Source organism: Amphibalanus amphitrite, unplaced genomic scaffold, assembly GCF_019059575.1.
Source record: "Amphibalanus amphitrite isolate SeventyFive unplaced genomic scaffold, NRLGWU_Aamphi_draft 000834F_arrow, whole genome shotgun sequence".
NCBI lineage: Eukaryota > Metazoa > Arthropoda > Thecostraca > Balanomorpha > Balanidae > Amphibalanus > Amphibalanus amphitrite.
This window is the reverse complement of record NW_024882328.1, coordinates 212,072-224,419: the sequence shown is the minus strand read 5'-3', so window position 1 is coordinate 224,419 and position 12,348 is coordinate 212,072. Positions and strand designations below refer to the sequence as shown.

The 12,348-nt window shown below is 51.4% G+C and overlaps 1 protein-coding gene across 13 annotated transcripts in view; it reads left to right on the top strand.

The window, feature by feature from the left end:
• The window catches only part of LOC122366842 (SEC14-like protein 1), a 35,716-nt gene that overhangs the window by 7,580 nt on the left and 15,788 nt on the right, over positions 1 to 12,348 (top strand). For 10 of the 13 annotated variants that reach the window (XM_043339459.1, XM_043339455.1, XM_043339461.1 and 7 more), the window contains 3 exons: positions 1,150 to 1,281; positions 4,093 to 4,221; positions 11,040 to 11,164. In XM_043339459.1, coding sequence (XP_043195394.1) covers positions 1,150 to 1,281; positions 4,093 to 4,221; positions 11,040 to 11,164 — 386 coding nt within the window. The other 3 variants (XM_043339466.1, XM_043339469.1, XM_043339467.1) reach the window with 3 other exon arrangements.

The window sequence follows — 12,348 nt, the reverse complement described above, 5'->3', positions numbered from 1 at the left end:
TTTAATAATTAAGTCATTTGCCATGGTACCTTGCGACAATCAGTATGTCGGTCCATTGTCGTATCTTTTACTGACATACATACACCTGTCTCCTGAGCATCGCGTAGGCTTGTAGAGCCGCCTATCCGGTCCACCCGCTGCTCGTTTTCATAACAATCCGTCTCAACTGGTCTCGTCTGACGCCCGGGTCCGGGACTGGCGCTGCGGTGCGAGGAGTGAGGACCGTCGCGGCTGACCGGTGCAGGGCGGCCGCCGGCGGGTCCGAGTCGTCCCGTGACGCACCGTCGAGAAATCGCAGTCACTCCGGGCCGGTGGCCTTGTGACCCAGCGACCTTGGCGGCGCGTGCTGCAGTGTGGCGCGCTGGCCGGCCGTTCACAGCTGCGCCGACCGGCCGACCGCCGCGGTCGGGTCGTCAACACTCGCCACAGATGGGGTCGGTAGAGGCACATGGTCGCTGTGGGCGTACTGGGCCAGATTGCCGGACCGTTTCGCATCGATTGAGGCGGTGGCAGACACTTTGACTTATACATGCGTGTAATGAAGAGACGTTGATGGGCCTCGGAAAATGCGTGCTTAAAAATGTTATAGCAATGGTTATTGCCGTGCCGTCATACTGACAAGTATAGAGTAACCCGGCTGGCAGATTCCACATTTCATAGTCCGTCCACAGTCAGAAGGCATGGGCCATGGCATACCCGTGAAATTCGGCGAATTATGTCGGGCGGTGCAGAATGATTCCTTCCGCAAATCTTGTTTACAAGACGCGAGCAGCCCAGTAATGGCCCCTGCAGGGGCAATAATAAAACATGTTTAGCTTTTAATCACGATTCCCCCTAAACTAATTTCTACTTAGCGAATAGCTTAATCTGCATGACGATATTTTTATATTTGGCCTGCAACGTATCAGTTAGCAAAACTGTTGGGAACCCCTTTCCATTGATGTGAGGAATGTCGTTATCTCAGGAGACTCATATTGCCGGTGCAATGGCATATCTTTTGGTCTAACTTAGGACCAATCACCTGAACATCCAGCGAAAACTTTAACACTCTGAAAAGTCTGTCGGAAAAACTGCCGCCGTATGCGGGCGTGGAAGCACATGTGCGTGCTGTTGCTCTATCATGACCCGATGTATCCTGCGTGTTGGCAGATCATGGGCGTCGAGTACATCTACTTCCGTCAGAAAAACTCGCTGGACCGACGCGCGCGCACACTGCACATCGAGGCCTGGAACGAGAGCTACGCCACGCGGGTCGTCATCAGCGAAAATTGCCGGTATACGGTGAGTGCCCGGGTGGTCAGCAGCGAAAAGTGCCGGTATACGATGAGTGCCCGGGTGGTCAGCAGCGAAAAGTGCCGGAATACGATGAGTGCCCGGGTGGTCAGGAGCGAAAATTGCCGGTATCCGGTGAGTGCCCGGGTGGTCAGCAGCGAAAATTGCCGGTATACGGTGAGTGCCCGGGTGGTCATCAGCGAAAATTGCCGCTATACGATGAGTGCCCGGTGGTCATCAGCGAAAAGTGCCGGTATACGGTGAGTGCCCGGATGGTCAGGAGCGAAAATTGCCGGTATCCGGTGAGTGCCCGGGTGGTCAGCAGCGAAAATTGCCGGTATACGGTGAGTGCCCGGGTGGTCAGGAGCGAAAATTGCCGGTATCCGGTGAGTGCCCGGCGCCCGCACGGCGTGGGACGGGTAAATATGTAATGCTGCTTCTTGATACACGACCGTCACTGGGTGCTCGGATTGGCTTCATGGCTTTTTGATCTTTGACGCAAAGCACTATATTATTTTGACTATATGAAGATTACTTTCAGCTGATTAAAAACCAGAGCAAAAATAAAATAACTGCATTTTCATCAGTGGCCGATGAGACGTAAACATTGTAATTTACGCTACATACATCTTCCACTGGTTTCAATCGCTTTTACGTATAAACGGTTGCATGAACCAAAAGTGGGCGCACATTGTGAATTTTATTCAACTTTTGCCCCCGACTGCTGTTTTACCGTAAAATGTATCACGTTGCATTTATAAATCAGTGCAATTTTAGCCGAACTGTACTACCCGGTACTTGATAGCAAACAAACTATGTATTGCCTTGGCCTCACTTCTCAGTCGCATAGCTTCAATAACTACTGCTACCGAAGGGACTGTTCCAATATAGGCAGTATGGGAAAATGTGTCCAAGCCGAGCGACTTTGACAGGCCTGCTCTCGGCACCGCTCGCTCCACGCCGAACTGTCCCATACCGGGGAGGGGGAGGGGGGACGTCGGCTGACCTTGGCGCGAACGGCCGGCCCGTTCCCCGGTATCTCAGCGGCCACCATTTCCGCCTAACCCAGCCGGCCGGAAATGACGATAGCATCGTTTGGAAACCGAAGGGCTGGTGGAAGAGATACACCGCAGATTTCGGGCATATTACTGATATCTCGACATGAGAGATACTATTTGAAACTGGTATTAGATATGTCAAAATTATGAAGAATGCAGTTCAAAGTCTCTAAAAAAAAAAAAACGCGCAGGGCCGAAAGATTTGCATACCCACTGCCCAGTACTGTACACTTGAATGTCAAGACGCTTACATAACTGAAACGAAATAAAAAGCTCAGCATTATCGGGCTAATGCTTTATCATCCGATAGCATATTTATCTACGTTATCATCTGTCATGTTTCTCATGTTTATCGGTTATCTTTACACATTTTCTTTCTCTCTACGACCTCTGGGACTATCGTGACCCCGGAGGCGGCAGCTGTTTCCGGCAGTCGGCACGTCACCCGCTCACCCGATCTCGTGACGTAAATGACGTCTTTCCGATTCCGCGCAGGAGAGTGAGTCATTAAACATTTAATCGACATTTACCTTTGGCCCGGTTGACGTGGGGCGCCCTAAAGGTCAAGCGACTGCGTTATAGAGTGTTTATGTACCAATCCTCGCGTGCCAGGTGAGGGTTTTTGCAAAGCTCCTTGGTTTCAGGTATTTCGATGTTTTGACACATTCGTGCTCTCCGCAGGCAGCATGTAACGTTTGGGCCTCAGATTTCATACCAGGGGCATTAGATCACGTTATCGTAACCTCTAAAACGCTTATATAAAATATCAACAAGTGGTGGTTTTATTGCTTCGTGATTCGCAACCTTCGTCACTGATAGTGTGATAGAATTTACACAACCGATGCCTCTGATTTGCACGTCAGCGACGGAGCTCATTTTAAATTCCATGACGTATTTAGCGAGCAAATATGGACAGTGCCCGATGTCAACGTGTCCATGGCCGCACACGCGTTTATTCCATGTACCGCGAGTCCCTGTCGCCGGTCTCTTGCCCACGTAGTTATTCACCCAAAGACTGACACGATACGGGTGCCTGCGGTGGCTGCCCAGACTTGGCACGTCGTCGAGACTTAGCTCTGCGTTTTATAGGACTTGAACTTTCCATTCTGCCGTCCTACTCTGCTGCCGGTTTACATATTATGATAACACGGATTATTGCAAAGTGTGAGGTGAGGCGTCACAAAGCCACATAACCTGCGCTCAACCTGTTTGTTCACGATAAAAATGAAACTACATATATGTGTAGTTTCGACTCTTCTAAAAAAATTAAAGGCATCTACGGAAGTAACCATGAAGCAAGAAGTATGCGTTCTGACGAAACTTCACGAACGATTTATAAACAATGTTGGCACAAGGAGAGACACGCGATGAATTGAATATGTTGGGTCCATGTGAAGATCAAGACGTGCGGTGTACTGGACAGCTTTCCTACGGTCTTTTTGATTTTTACCCCTTACTGACTATAATACATATCCGTTGTTAATGCATTGCGCTTACCCATGTATTCCCATAATATTCACCATTGCGTAGTTTAATCATTAATGGGCATATGTTCAATATCAGAGTGGAATTGTACCAGCGACCAATGCAATTATCGAGGCCATGTGCCTACCAACAATCAACTGTCGAGAACAATTTCGTAACAAATTATTTTATCAAAGCAGTTTTTTCTCAACAACTCTTACTCGTTCACTTTGCGATGTTATCTGAAAATCGGTGCCTGAGTTTTGTGTTTATCTAGTTTTGTATTTTTGTTTGCCAGGTGCACCCAGAAAACCCCGACTGGACGTGTTTTGAACAGACGGCCAGTCTGGACGTCAAGTCGTTTTTCGGCTTCGAGAGCACGGTCGAGAAGATTGCCATGAAGCAGTACTCGGCCAGCATATCCAAGGTGAGGTGGACCTAGTAGAGGGCCTTGTTGTAGGGCTGTCGCCGCCGTAGCGGCTCCAGTGTTTTATGGCACGCGCCATTTTGCATATTTTCACGCAGTCGGAATTTCGTCGGTGCTATTGTTGTCGTGTGAATGAACTCGTTGAAATTAGAAGGAAAAATGGCGGACAATATAGATTGATCGATTCGGAACAAGTTTTAATTCGACTTCCGTATTATTCGGATTTTGCATATTCGTAACTTTACCGGTCGATCGGGGCCGGATTCGATTCGTTCGCAACATTTTTTGGTCCTCCGGGTCGTGGATAACGTAATTTGTGTGTCGTCTCGTTCGCTCTAACGTAATGTTCACGAATAACGTAGCCTTTGAGCGTTATATCGTCGTTCGCTCTAACGTCATTATCGTGAATTCAGTTACGTTTTGAGTTTCGCATCGTTCGCACTTAACGTAATGACCACAGATAACGTAACGTTCCGCGCATTGCATGGCTTCTAAGCATAACAACGTATGCTCTGAATGATCGTGCTGCTCAACATCAGCAAATAATCAACATGGATCAATCACCCGAAGCAGCAAGATTGAAGCGGATCCGAGCAAACAAGAAGTCGTGTTTGACACGCATCTGCAATCGAGCCGAGAATCTGATCGCAGTTCGAGGCAGTCGTACCATTCTCCAAGAGCTGCTCGGTGATATTGACCGTGCAATGGACACAGTGACGGACTCCAATGAGTCATACTTGCTGGTATTGACGGACGAGGAAGAGAAATCGAAGGCAAACGAATACATGATTGAAATCGAAGCGCAGCGGAACAGTATCGTTCAAAAGATAATGACTTACCTTCAATCGAGATCTGACGAGGCCGCTTCTGAAGCTGGTGCAGCGTCGTCCCATCGTTCGACGGCAGCTGTGGCTCAGTCACATGAGGCTGTGATTCAGGCCCGTCTGACCGCCTTGAAGAGTCGCCAGGAAGAAAAACGTTTCAGTGCGAAAAGGAATTTAACCTGAAGATTCAGGCGGCTAGAGAAGCGGCTGAAACAGCCGAACTTGAAGCTCGACTGCGGCAAGAAGCCATTGAGTCAGGGACAGTCAATCTGGATAGAACTGATGACATCAGAGACGAAGCTGCTGTTGCCGATTGTGAAGTTGAGCATGAACGCGCGAACGTTGGTGACAGCAACCTGAGAACAGCAGACTGGATCAGGAGGCTGAACAGTCCTGAGGCCTCACCAGCTCAACAGAGAGAGACGACAGCGCGTCACACCGATCTCCACAGCGTGCCGCGCATAGCACTGCCGAAGTTCTCGGGTGAGCCTCTGGAGTGGCCAAAGTGGATTGGACTTTTCGAGGCGCTGATTCACAAGCAACCAGGGCTGTCAAACGCAGAAAAAATCGTTCATCTACAGTCGGCAGTCACTGGTCTGGCGCAGAAAACAATCGAAGGGATGCTGTACGATGGCGAGCTCTACCCGCAGGCGCTACAAGCTCTCCAAAGTCGATTCGGCAGGAGTGACGATATCGTTTTCGCACACCTGAGGGCTGTTTTCGAGAGCCAGCCTCTGAAGCACCTCGACGCAGCAGCCCTAGAAAAGTTTCAAGCTCGTCTCCATTCCGCGGTTACGACTCTCCAATCGCTCGGCTATCATGGTGACGTCACGAGCCGCGAGAACTTGCGACGAGCAGTCGTGAAGCTGCCGATTCAACTTCGTCACGAGTGGGGAAAACGAGCAGTAGAGCTGGAGCCAAGGCAAGTCACACTGTCGGATTTAGATGACTGGCTAGCTCTACAAGTCCGGATATTACTCAGCAGCTCAATGTCTGAGCGTGAAGGGAACAGCGGCATCAGCTCAGCGGCAGACAGTCAGCGCCGACCGCCGGCGTCGCGTCAGAGGCATGGATCGAGTGCGCGTTCGGCTCTCGCCACGGTGGCCACTCAGCATGGCTCCCAGCCGGCGTGCCCCCCTCTGCAATCGCCAACACGACTTGGCTCGCTGCAATGCATTTGCCCAAAAGTCGGTGTCGGAACGAGCTCGATACATCGCTGACAATGACAGATGTTTTCGCTGCTTGGAGACGGGACACATCTCGAGAAGGTGCCCGTCCACATCTGTCCAACAGTGCAGTTCTGCCGGCTGTGCAGGCAGACACCACCAGCTACTACATGGCAGCCAGCGTGTTTTCGAGCGTCGTGGAACGGAGCAGGCTGCCGCGCTCGAGCAAATCCAACAACATATGGATCCAGCAGAGCAGCACTCAACTAATCGCACGATCGGAGCCGCGCTGAATGCGACCAGAACGCCTACACTTCTTCAAGTCGTACCAGTGCGTGTGTACGGGCCAGACGGCGAGTGCAGTGACACGCACGCACTACTGGACGCCGGAGCACAAACCTCTCTCTGCACCGATCGGCTGAGGCAGCGCCTGGGTATCATCGGAGAACGCCAGGAGCTGCAACTCAACAACGTCGAAGGGGCCGGCGAGAAGAGAACTGTGCACCGATTTGAACTGCAGGTATCGCCAATGTCGGATGGAAACGGAAGAACGGATATTACCGTACAAGAGGTATACTCCGTTCCTAAGCTGAACGTGCAGCCGCAAACAATCGACTGGAGTCGGCGACATGAGTGGCTCCATCTCTCCGATCTCGACATTCCAGACACTAGTGACAAGCCGATCGAACTACTGTTAGGCGCTAACGTCACTGAAGCAATAGTGCAGCACGAGGCACGCGTTGGTAGGCCAGGCCAGCCAGTGGCCGTTCGTACAGCCTTTGGTTGGTGTCTAAGCGGCAACATCACACAGCTGGTCTCGCCTGGTGCTCGTCACGTCATGCACATGGCACGACTTGACACTCGAGAAGAAGAGTTGAGCTCTCTGGTGAAGGAATGGTGGTCCACCGAGTCCTTCGGCACCAAATTCAGCGAGAACGTCGCCTCATCAGCTGAAGATAGGCGCGCGGAGAAGCTGCTCGCTGAGACGACGAAATGGCGCGGGGACAGGTACGAGACCGGTCTACTGTGGAGATCAGACGACGTCTCCATGCCAGACAACTACACAGCAGCACTGAATCGGCTTGAGAGCACGGAAAAAAGACTTCTCCGCCAACCAGGGACGGCAGCTGCATACAAAGATACCTTTCGACAGTATCTGGACAAGGGATACGCTCGAATGCTCTGCCCAGAAGAACTCGAGAGAGCAGACAAGAAACGATGGTTCCTGCCGCACCATGCAGTGGTCAACCAAAACAAGCCAGGAAAGATCCGTGTGGTATTCGATGCTGCAGCCAGCTACAGAGGAACCTCTCTGAACAGTCAGCTTCTCACTGGCCCTGACTTCCTTCAGACGATTCCCGGCGTTCTTCTGAGATTCAGGGAGCAGCAAGTCGGCGTTTCGGCCGACATCGAACAGATGTACCATCAGGTGGCGGCAGTGAAGGACGATCAGCCGGCACTCAGCTTTCTTTGGCGAGATTTGGACACCACCCGGCCTCCTGATGTGTACCAAATGGACCGTATTATCTTTGGAGCCCGGTGCTCACCGGCTTCGGCATCGTATGCTCTTCGCAAGACCGCCAATGACATGGCGGCTGACACTGACTCGGACAGAGCGGCGACAGAAGCGGTCCTCTGCAACTTCTATATGGACGACTTCCTCAGCTCGGAGCCAAACAGCGACTCGGCTATTTCTAGCCTCACAGCAGTGACAGCACTCGTATCTCGAGGAGGCTTCAGACTCACCAAATGGCTCAGCAATGCTCGTGACGTCCTCGCCGCTGTGCCAGAGTCCGAGCGTACGCCATCAGCGGCAGATCTGACCGTGCAGCTGCCGACAGAACGCATCCTCGGTTTGCTGTGGGACGCAGAGACTGACCTGCTAAGGCTGCATGTTCATCACCGAACTGTGCCTCCTACAAAACGGGGTATCCTTCAGATGGCTGCCTCCATCTACGATCCACTCGGATTCGCCTCTCCATTCACTCTTCTCGCAAGAATCGTGATGCAGAAACTGTGGGCACTGAAACTCGACTGGGACTGTGAGCTCACAGGAACGACGGCGGAAGAATGGACTCGTTGGACGGGAGAATTGGCGTGCTTAGAAGCACTCACAGTTCCTTGGAGCTTCAAAGCATGCGACTCACCTGCACGTGATCGGCAGCTTCACATATTTTGTGATGCTTCCGAGCTCGCCTTCGGGGCCGTGGCCTACCTCAGAGAGACATCGGCTGATGGCACTGTGTCTGTCTCTTTCGTTATGAGCAAGACTCGAGTCGCTCCATTAAAGAAGATGACTATCGTTCGGCTTGAAACTCAAGCGGCTGTGCTAGCCGTTCGACTGGCAGACGCCATCAGAAGAGAACTGAAGCTCGCAATTGATGGAGTCAACTTTTGGAGCGACAGTATGGTGGTTCTCCAATACATCAACAACGAAAGTAGACGCTTCCACACGTTCATCGCCAACCGAATAGCAGAGATTCGCCAAGGCTCAGAACCATCGCGGTGGCGGCATGTCCCAGGATACCTAAACCCGGCGGACGACTGCTCGCGGGGTCTGCCGGCTTCTCAGTTGACACCGGATAGCCGCTGGATTCAAGGACCTGCCTTCCTTCGCCAGCCGCCGGATCAATGGCCTTCAGAGGTTCGCCAAAAGGCCATAAACGATGGTGATCCCGAGGTCAGGGTCGTGAATCTCACCTCCACTGATCTCAGCACAGGGATTGTTCTCCCTGACCCCAGCAGATTCTCAAGCTGGACTCGCTACAAACGCTCCGTCGCCTGGCTGATGCGGTTTCTCTGCAACTTCGTGGCCAGACACGGCTCTCAAGAAGAGCAAGAATGGCGCCGTGCTGGCACGCTCTCGGTGACAGAGTTGAACGATGCAGAAAACCTTATTCTGCGCAAGATGCAAAATGATCAGTATCATCAGGAACTGATCGACCTGAAGAACGGCAGATCGGTCTCTAGCAAGAGTAGTCTGCTGGCACTCTCACCCTGGCTGGATGAAGACGGTGTCATTCGGGTCGGTGGTCGGCTCCTCAACGCACCACTCCCAGCCACGGCTCGCCATCCAGTGATCCTGTCTCGCAGCAGTGAAGTGACTCGATTAGTAGTCACGCACTTCCACAGCCAGCTTCTGCACGCTGGCGCCGAACACGTCATCAACGAAGCCAGACAGCTGTACTGGATCCCCAGGGCACGGGCGACAGTGCGGAAGATCCTGTCAGCCTGCCCGCTCTGTCGACGAAGACGAGCCCAGCCTCAAACGCCAAGAATGGCTGCGCTTCCGAAAGCGCGCTTAGCTGTGACACACCCATTCTGCAACGTCGGCATCGATTACTTCGGCCCGATACTCACCAAAGTAGGCAGGAAGACGGAGAAGCGATACTGTCTGTTGGTGACATGTATGTCTACCAGAGCAGTCCACCTCGAACTATCGACATCTTTAAGCACCGAATCGTTCCTCATGGCCTTCCAGCGTTTCGTCGCTCGTCGCGGTAGGCCAGCTTCGGTGTACTCGGATAACGGAACCAACTTCCGCCGAGGGGAAGCTGAACTCCGACGTCTTCTAACCGGCCTAAATCAAGGCTGCATCAGTGATCGGCTCGCCCAAGACAATATCCGCTGGTTTTTCAATCCTCCCACCGCATGCCATATGGGAGGTATTTGGGAGCGAATGGTGGCAACCGTGAAACGAGCACTCCGAGTAGTCCTTGGAAACTTCATCGTTCATGAAGAAGCTCTACTGACCGCTATCGCAGAAGTAGAGGCAGTAATCAACAGTCGACCTTTGACGCACGTCAGCTCAGAGGCCAGTGACTTTGAAGCGCTCACTCCCAGTCACATCCTTCTCGGCAGACCGGCGTGTCTCCTGCCGTCTCAGCTCAGTGACTCATCACGAATGAATGTCAGGAGTCACTGGCGGCAAGCACGAGCCATAGCCGCACAGTTTTGGCGAAGATGGCTCAGGGAATACGTCCCCACCCTCGCTCAGCGCACCAAATGGACGTCAGACGTTCGGAACCTGCGCGTCGGAGACTTGGTGCTGCTAGCCGGCGACGACACGCCAAAGGGATTGTGGCCGCTGGCTCGAGTCGCTCAGGTGTACCCTGGACCCGATGGTCGTGTCCGTTCTGTGGATATAGTGACCGCTAGAGGACGTCTCCGCCGTCCTGCTAGCAAAGTGTGTCTCCTCGAGGGGAGTGATGATGATGGTGATTAGTGGTGCAACTGCGCTCTGCCCAGTGTGTGTATCGATGGGCATGGTGCCAAGGGTGACGACGGGTCACTATTGGGGGGGAGGATGTCGCCGCCGTAGCGGCTCCAGTGTTTTATGGCACGCGCCATTTTGCATATTTTCACGCAGTCGGAATTTCGTCGGTCCTATTGTTGTCGTGTGAATGAACTCGTTGAAATTAGAAGGAAAAATGGCGGACAATATAGATTGATCGATTCGGAACAAGTTTTAATTCGACTTCCGTGTTATTCGGATTTTGCATATTCGTAACTTTACCGGTCGATCGGGGCCGGATTCGATTCGTTCGCAACAAGGGCCATTTAAGAGGGTGTTTTCAGTAAAATGGTTCTGCCATCAGAAGCACGCGTTTTGTGCGTCTTCATTGACCGTGTGTTGAGAGAATGTAGATCGTTTCCTCTTCTGACCTTTCTTTGTGGTCAATGTCGGCACAATGTCGTCAGTCGACTGTAAACAAATAACTTTTGGTATGTGATCCCTTCTTATGGAAATGTTTCCCGTTGTTTGTTATCATTCACCAACACCCCTTTTCTCGTCGTATAACGTGGCTGTGGTGGTGTTTGTCTCCAGGGAAAGGAGATCATCGAGCACTTTATCGCCCAGCTGCGGGAGGAGGGCATCACTCACGTGGCGCCGTTCGAGGGTGCCAGCACGGCAGTGCCGGCCGTCACCGTCACCGAAGACCAGGAACAAAGGTAGGACAACGGGCTGAGGGGTCCCTAGAGGTGGTCAGATGTTACCAGCTGAGGTAGGCATAGGAGGAGTAGGTAATGGTGGAGTGCCCTGCCTGCTGTCACAGTCACCGAGGACCAAGAACAAAGGTAGGACAACGGGCAGGGGGGTCGCGCCGCCGTTGCAGGTGGTCTGTAAGGTAGACAGGGTGGCCGGAGTGGCTAGTCGCTGCACCGAACAACGGAAAGCCGGTGACTCTGTGACTTTCTTGCCCCCCCCCCCCCCTGTCATGTCCTTGCCGGGTGGGGCATTCCACGATAGATCGACCAAGGCCTAACACCCGACCATTTTTGATTTTGATGAAATCTTGTCTATAGGGTTCTCTTATGCCCTGAAGTCAATGGTGACAACGCCAGGCCCCTACGGTCAGCGGTTTAGGAGATATAGCCCCGGGCATTTTGACGAGGTCACTCTGCAGAGTGATTTTTGAGGTGCTATATCTCCTAAAGTAATGAAGGAAATGCATTAAACCTGTACATCGTTGTGATGGCGGTGAAATGGGCAATTAATTGGCCATCTCGGATTTTCAAAAAAATGATTTTGATTTTTAGCTGTGACGTCATCAATTTTTAAACTTTCTGGCTACCCCCCTAGTACATTAAAATTTGCCATTATTTTTGCTCAGAAATAAAGTTCCGTCAATTTCCTTTCGACTGGGAAAAAACAAAAATGGTAATCTTTCTACAAATATTTTATTTTATTTTTTGAAAATCGCACTACAAACTCTGATTTACAGAATCGGGTTATTAAGCAATATAAGACACATCTGCGAGGACCAGTTACTTCCAAAAAGAGGTTATCGGGGTTTCGGCATATAATATTCTTCTCTTTAACTTCACTTTTGATAACAAAAAAAAAGAACTTCAGTATCCAGTATATCAAACCCGTTTGATATACTGGCTAGCAAAGTTCACATCATGTTAACTGCTAAGTGCCAGCGTCATTAGCCTTTGACTGGCTGAGCGTTTCTTATTTAACATGCTGAATACCACAGAACGAACTCAGAAGTTTGCCCCGTTCACAGTATTGAATTATGACAAGAATATTGTCCCTTCGTCTCAGTCGAAGACCTGTTTGCCGTGTTCATTCATTTTCCGATAACAATGTATTTTCGTCTTTATGGCCAACGTGGAACATGCATACTTTT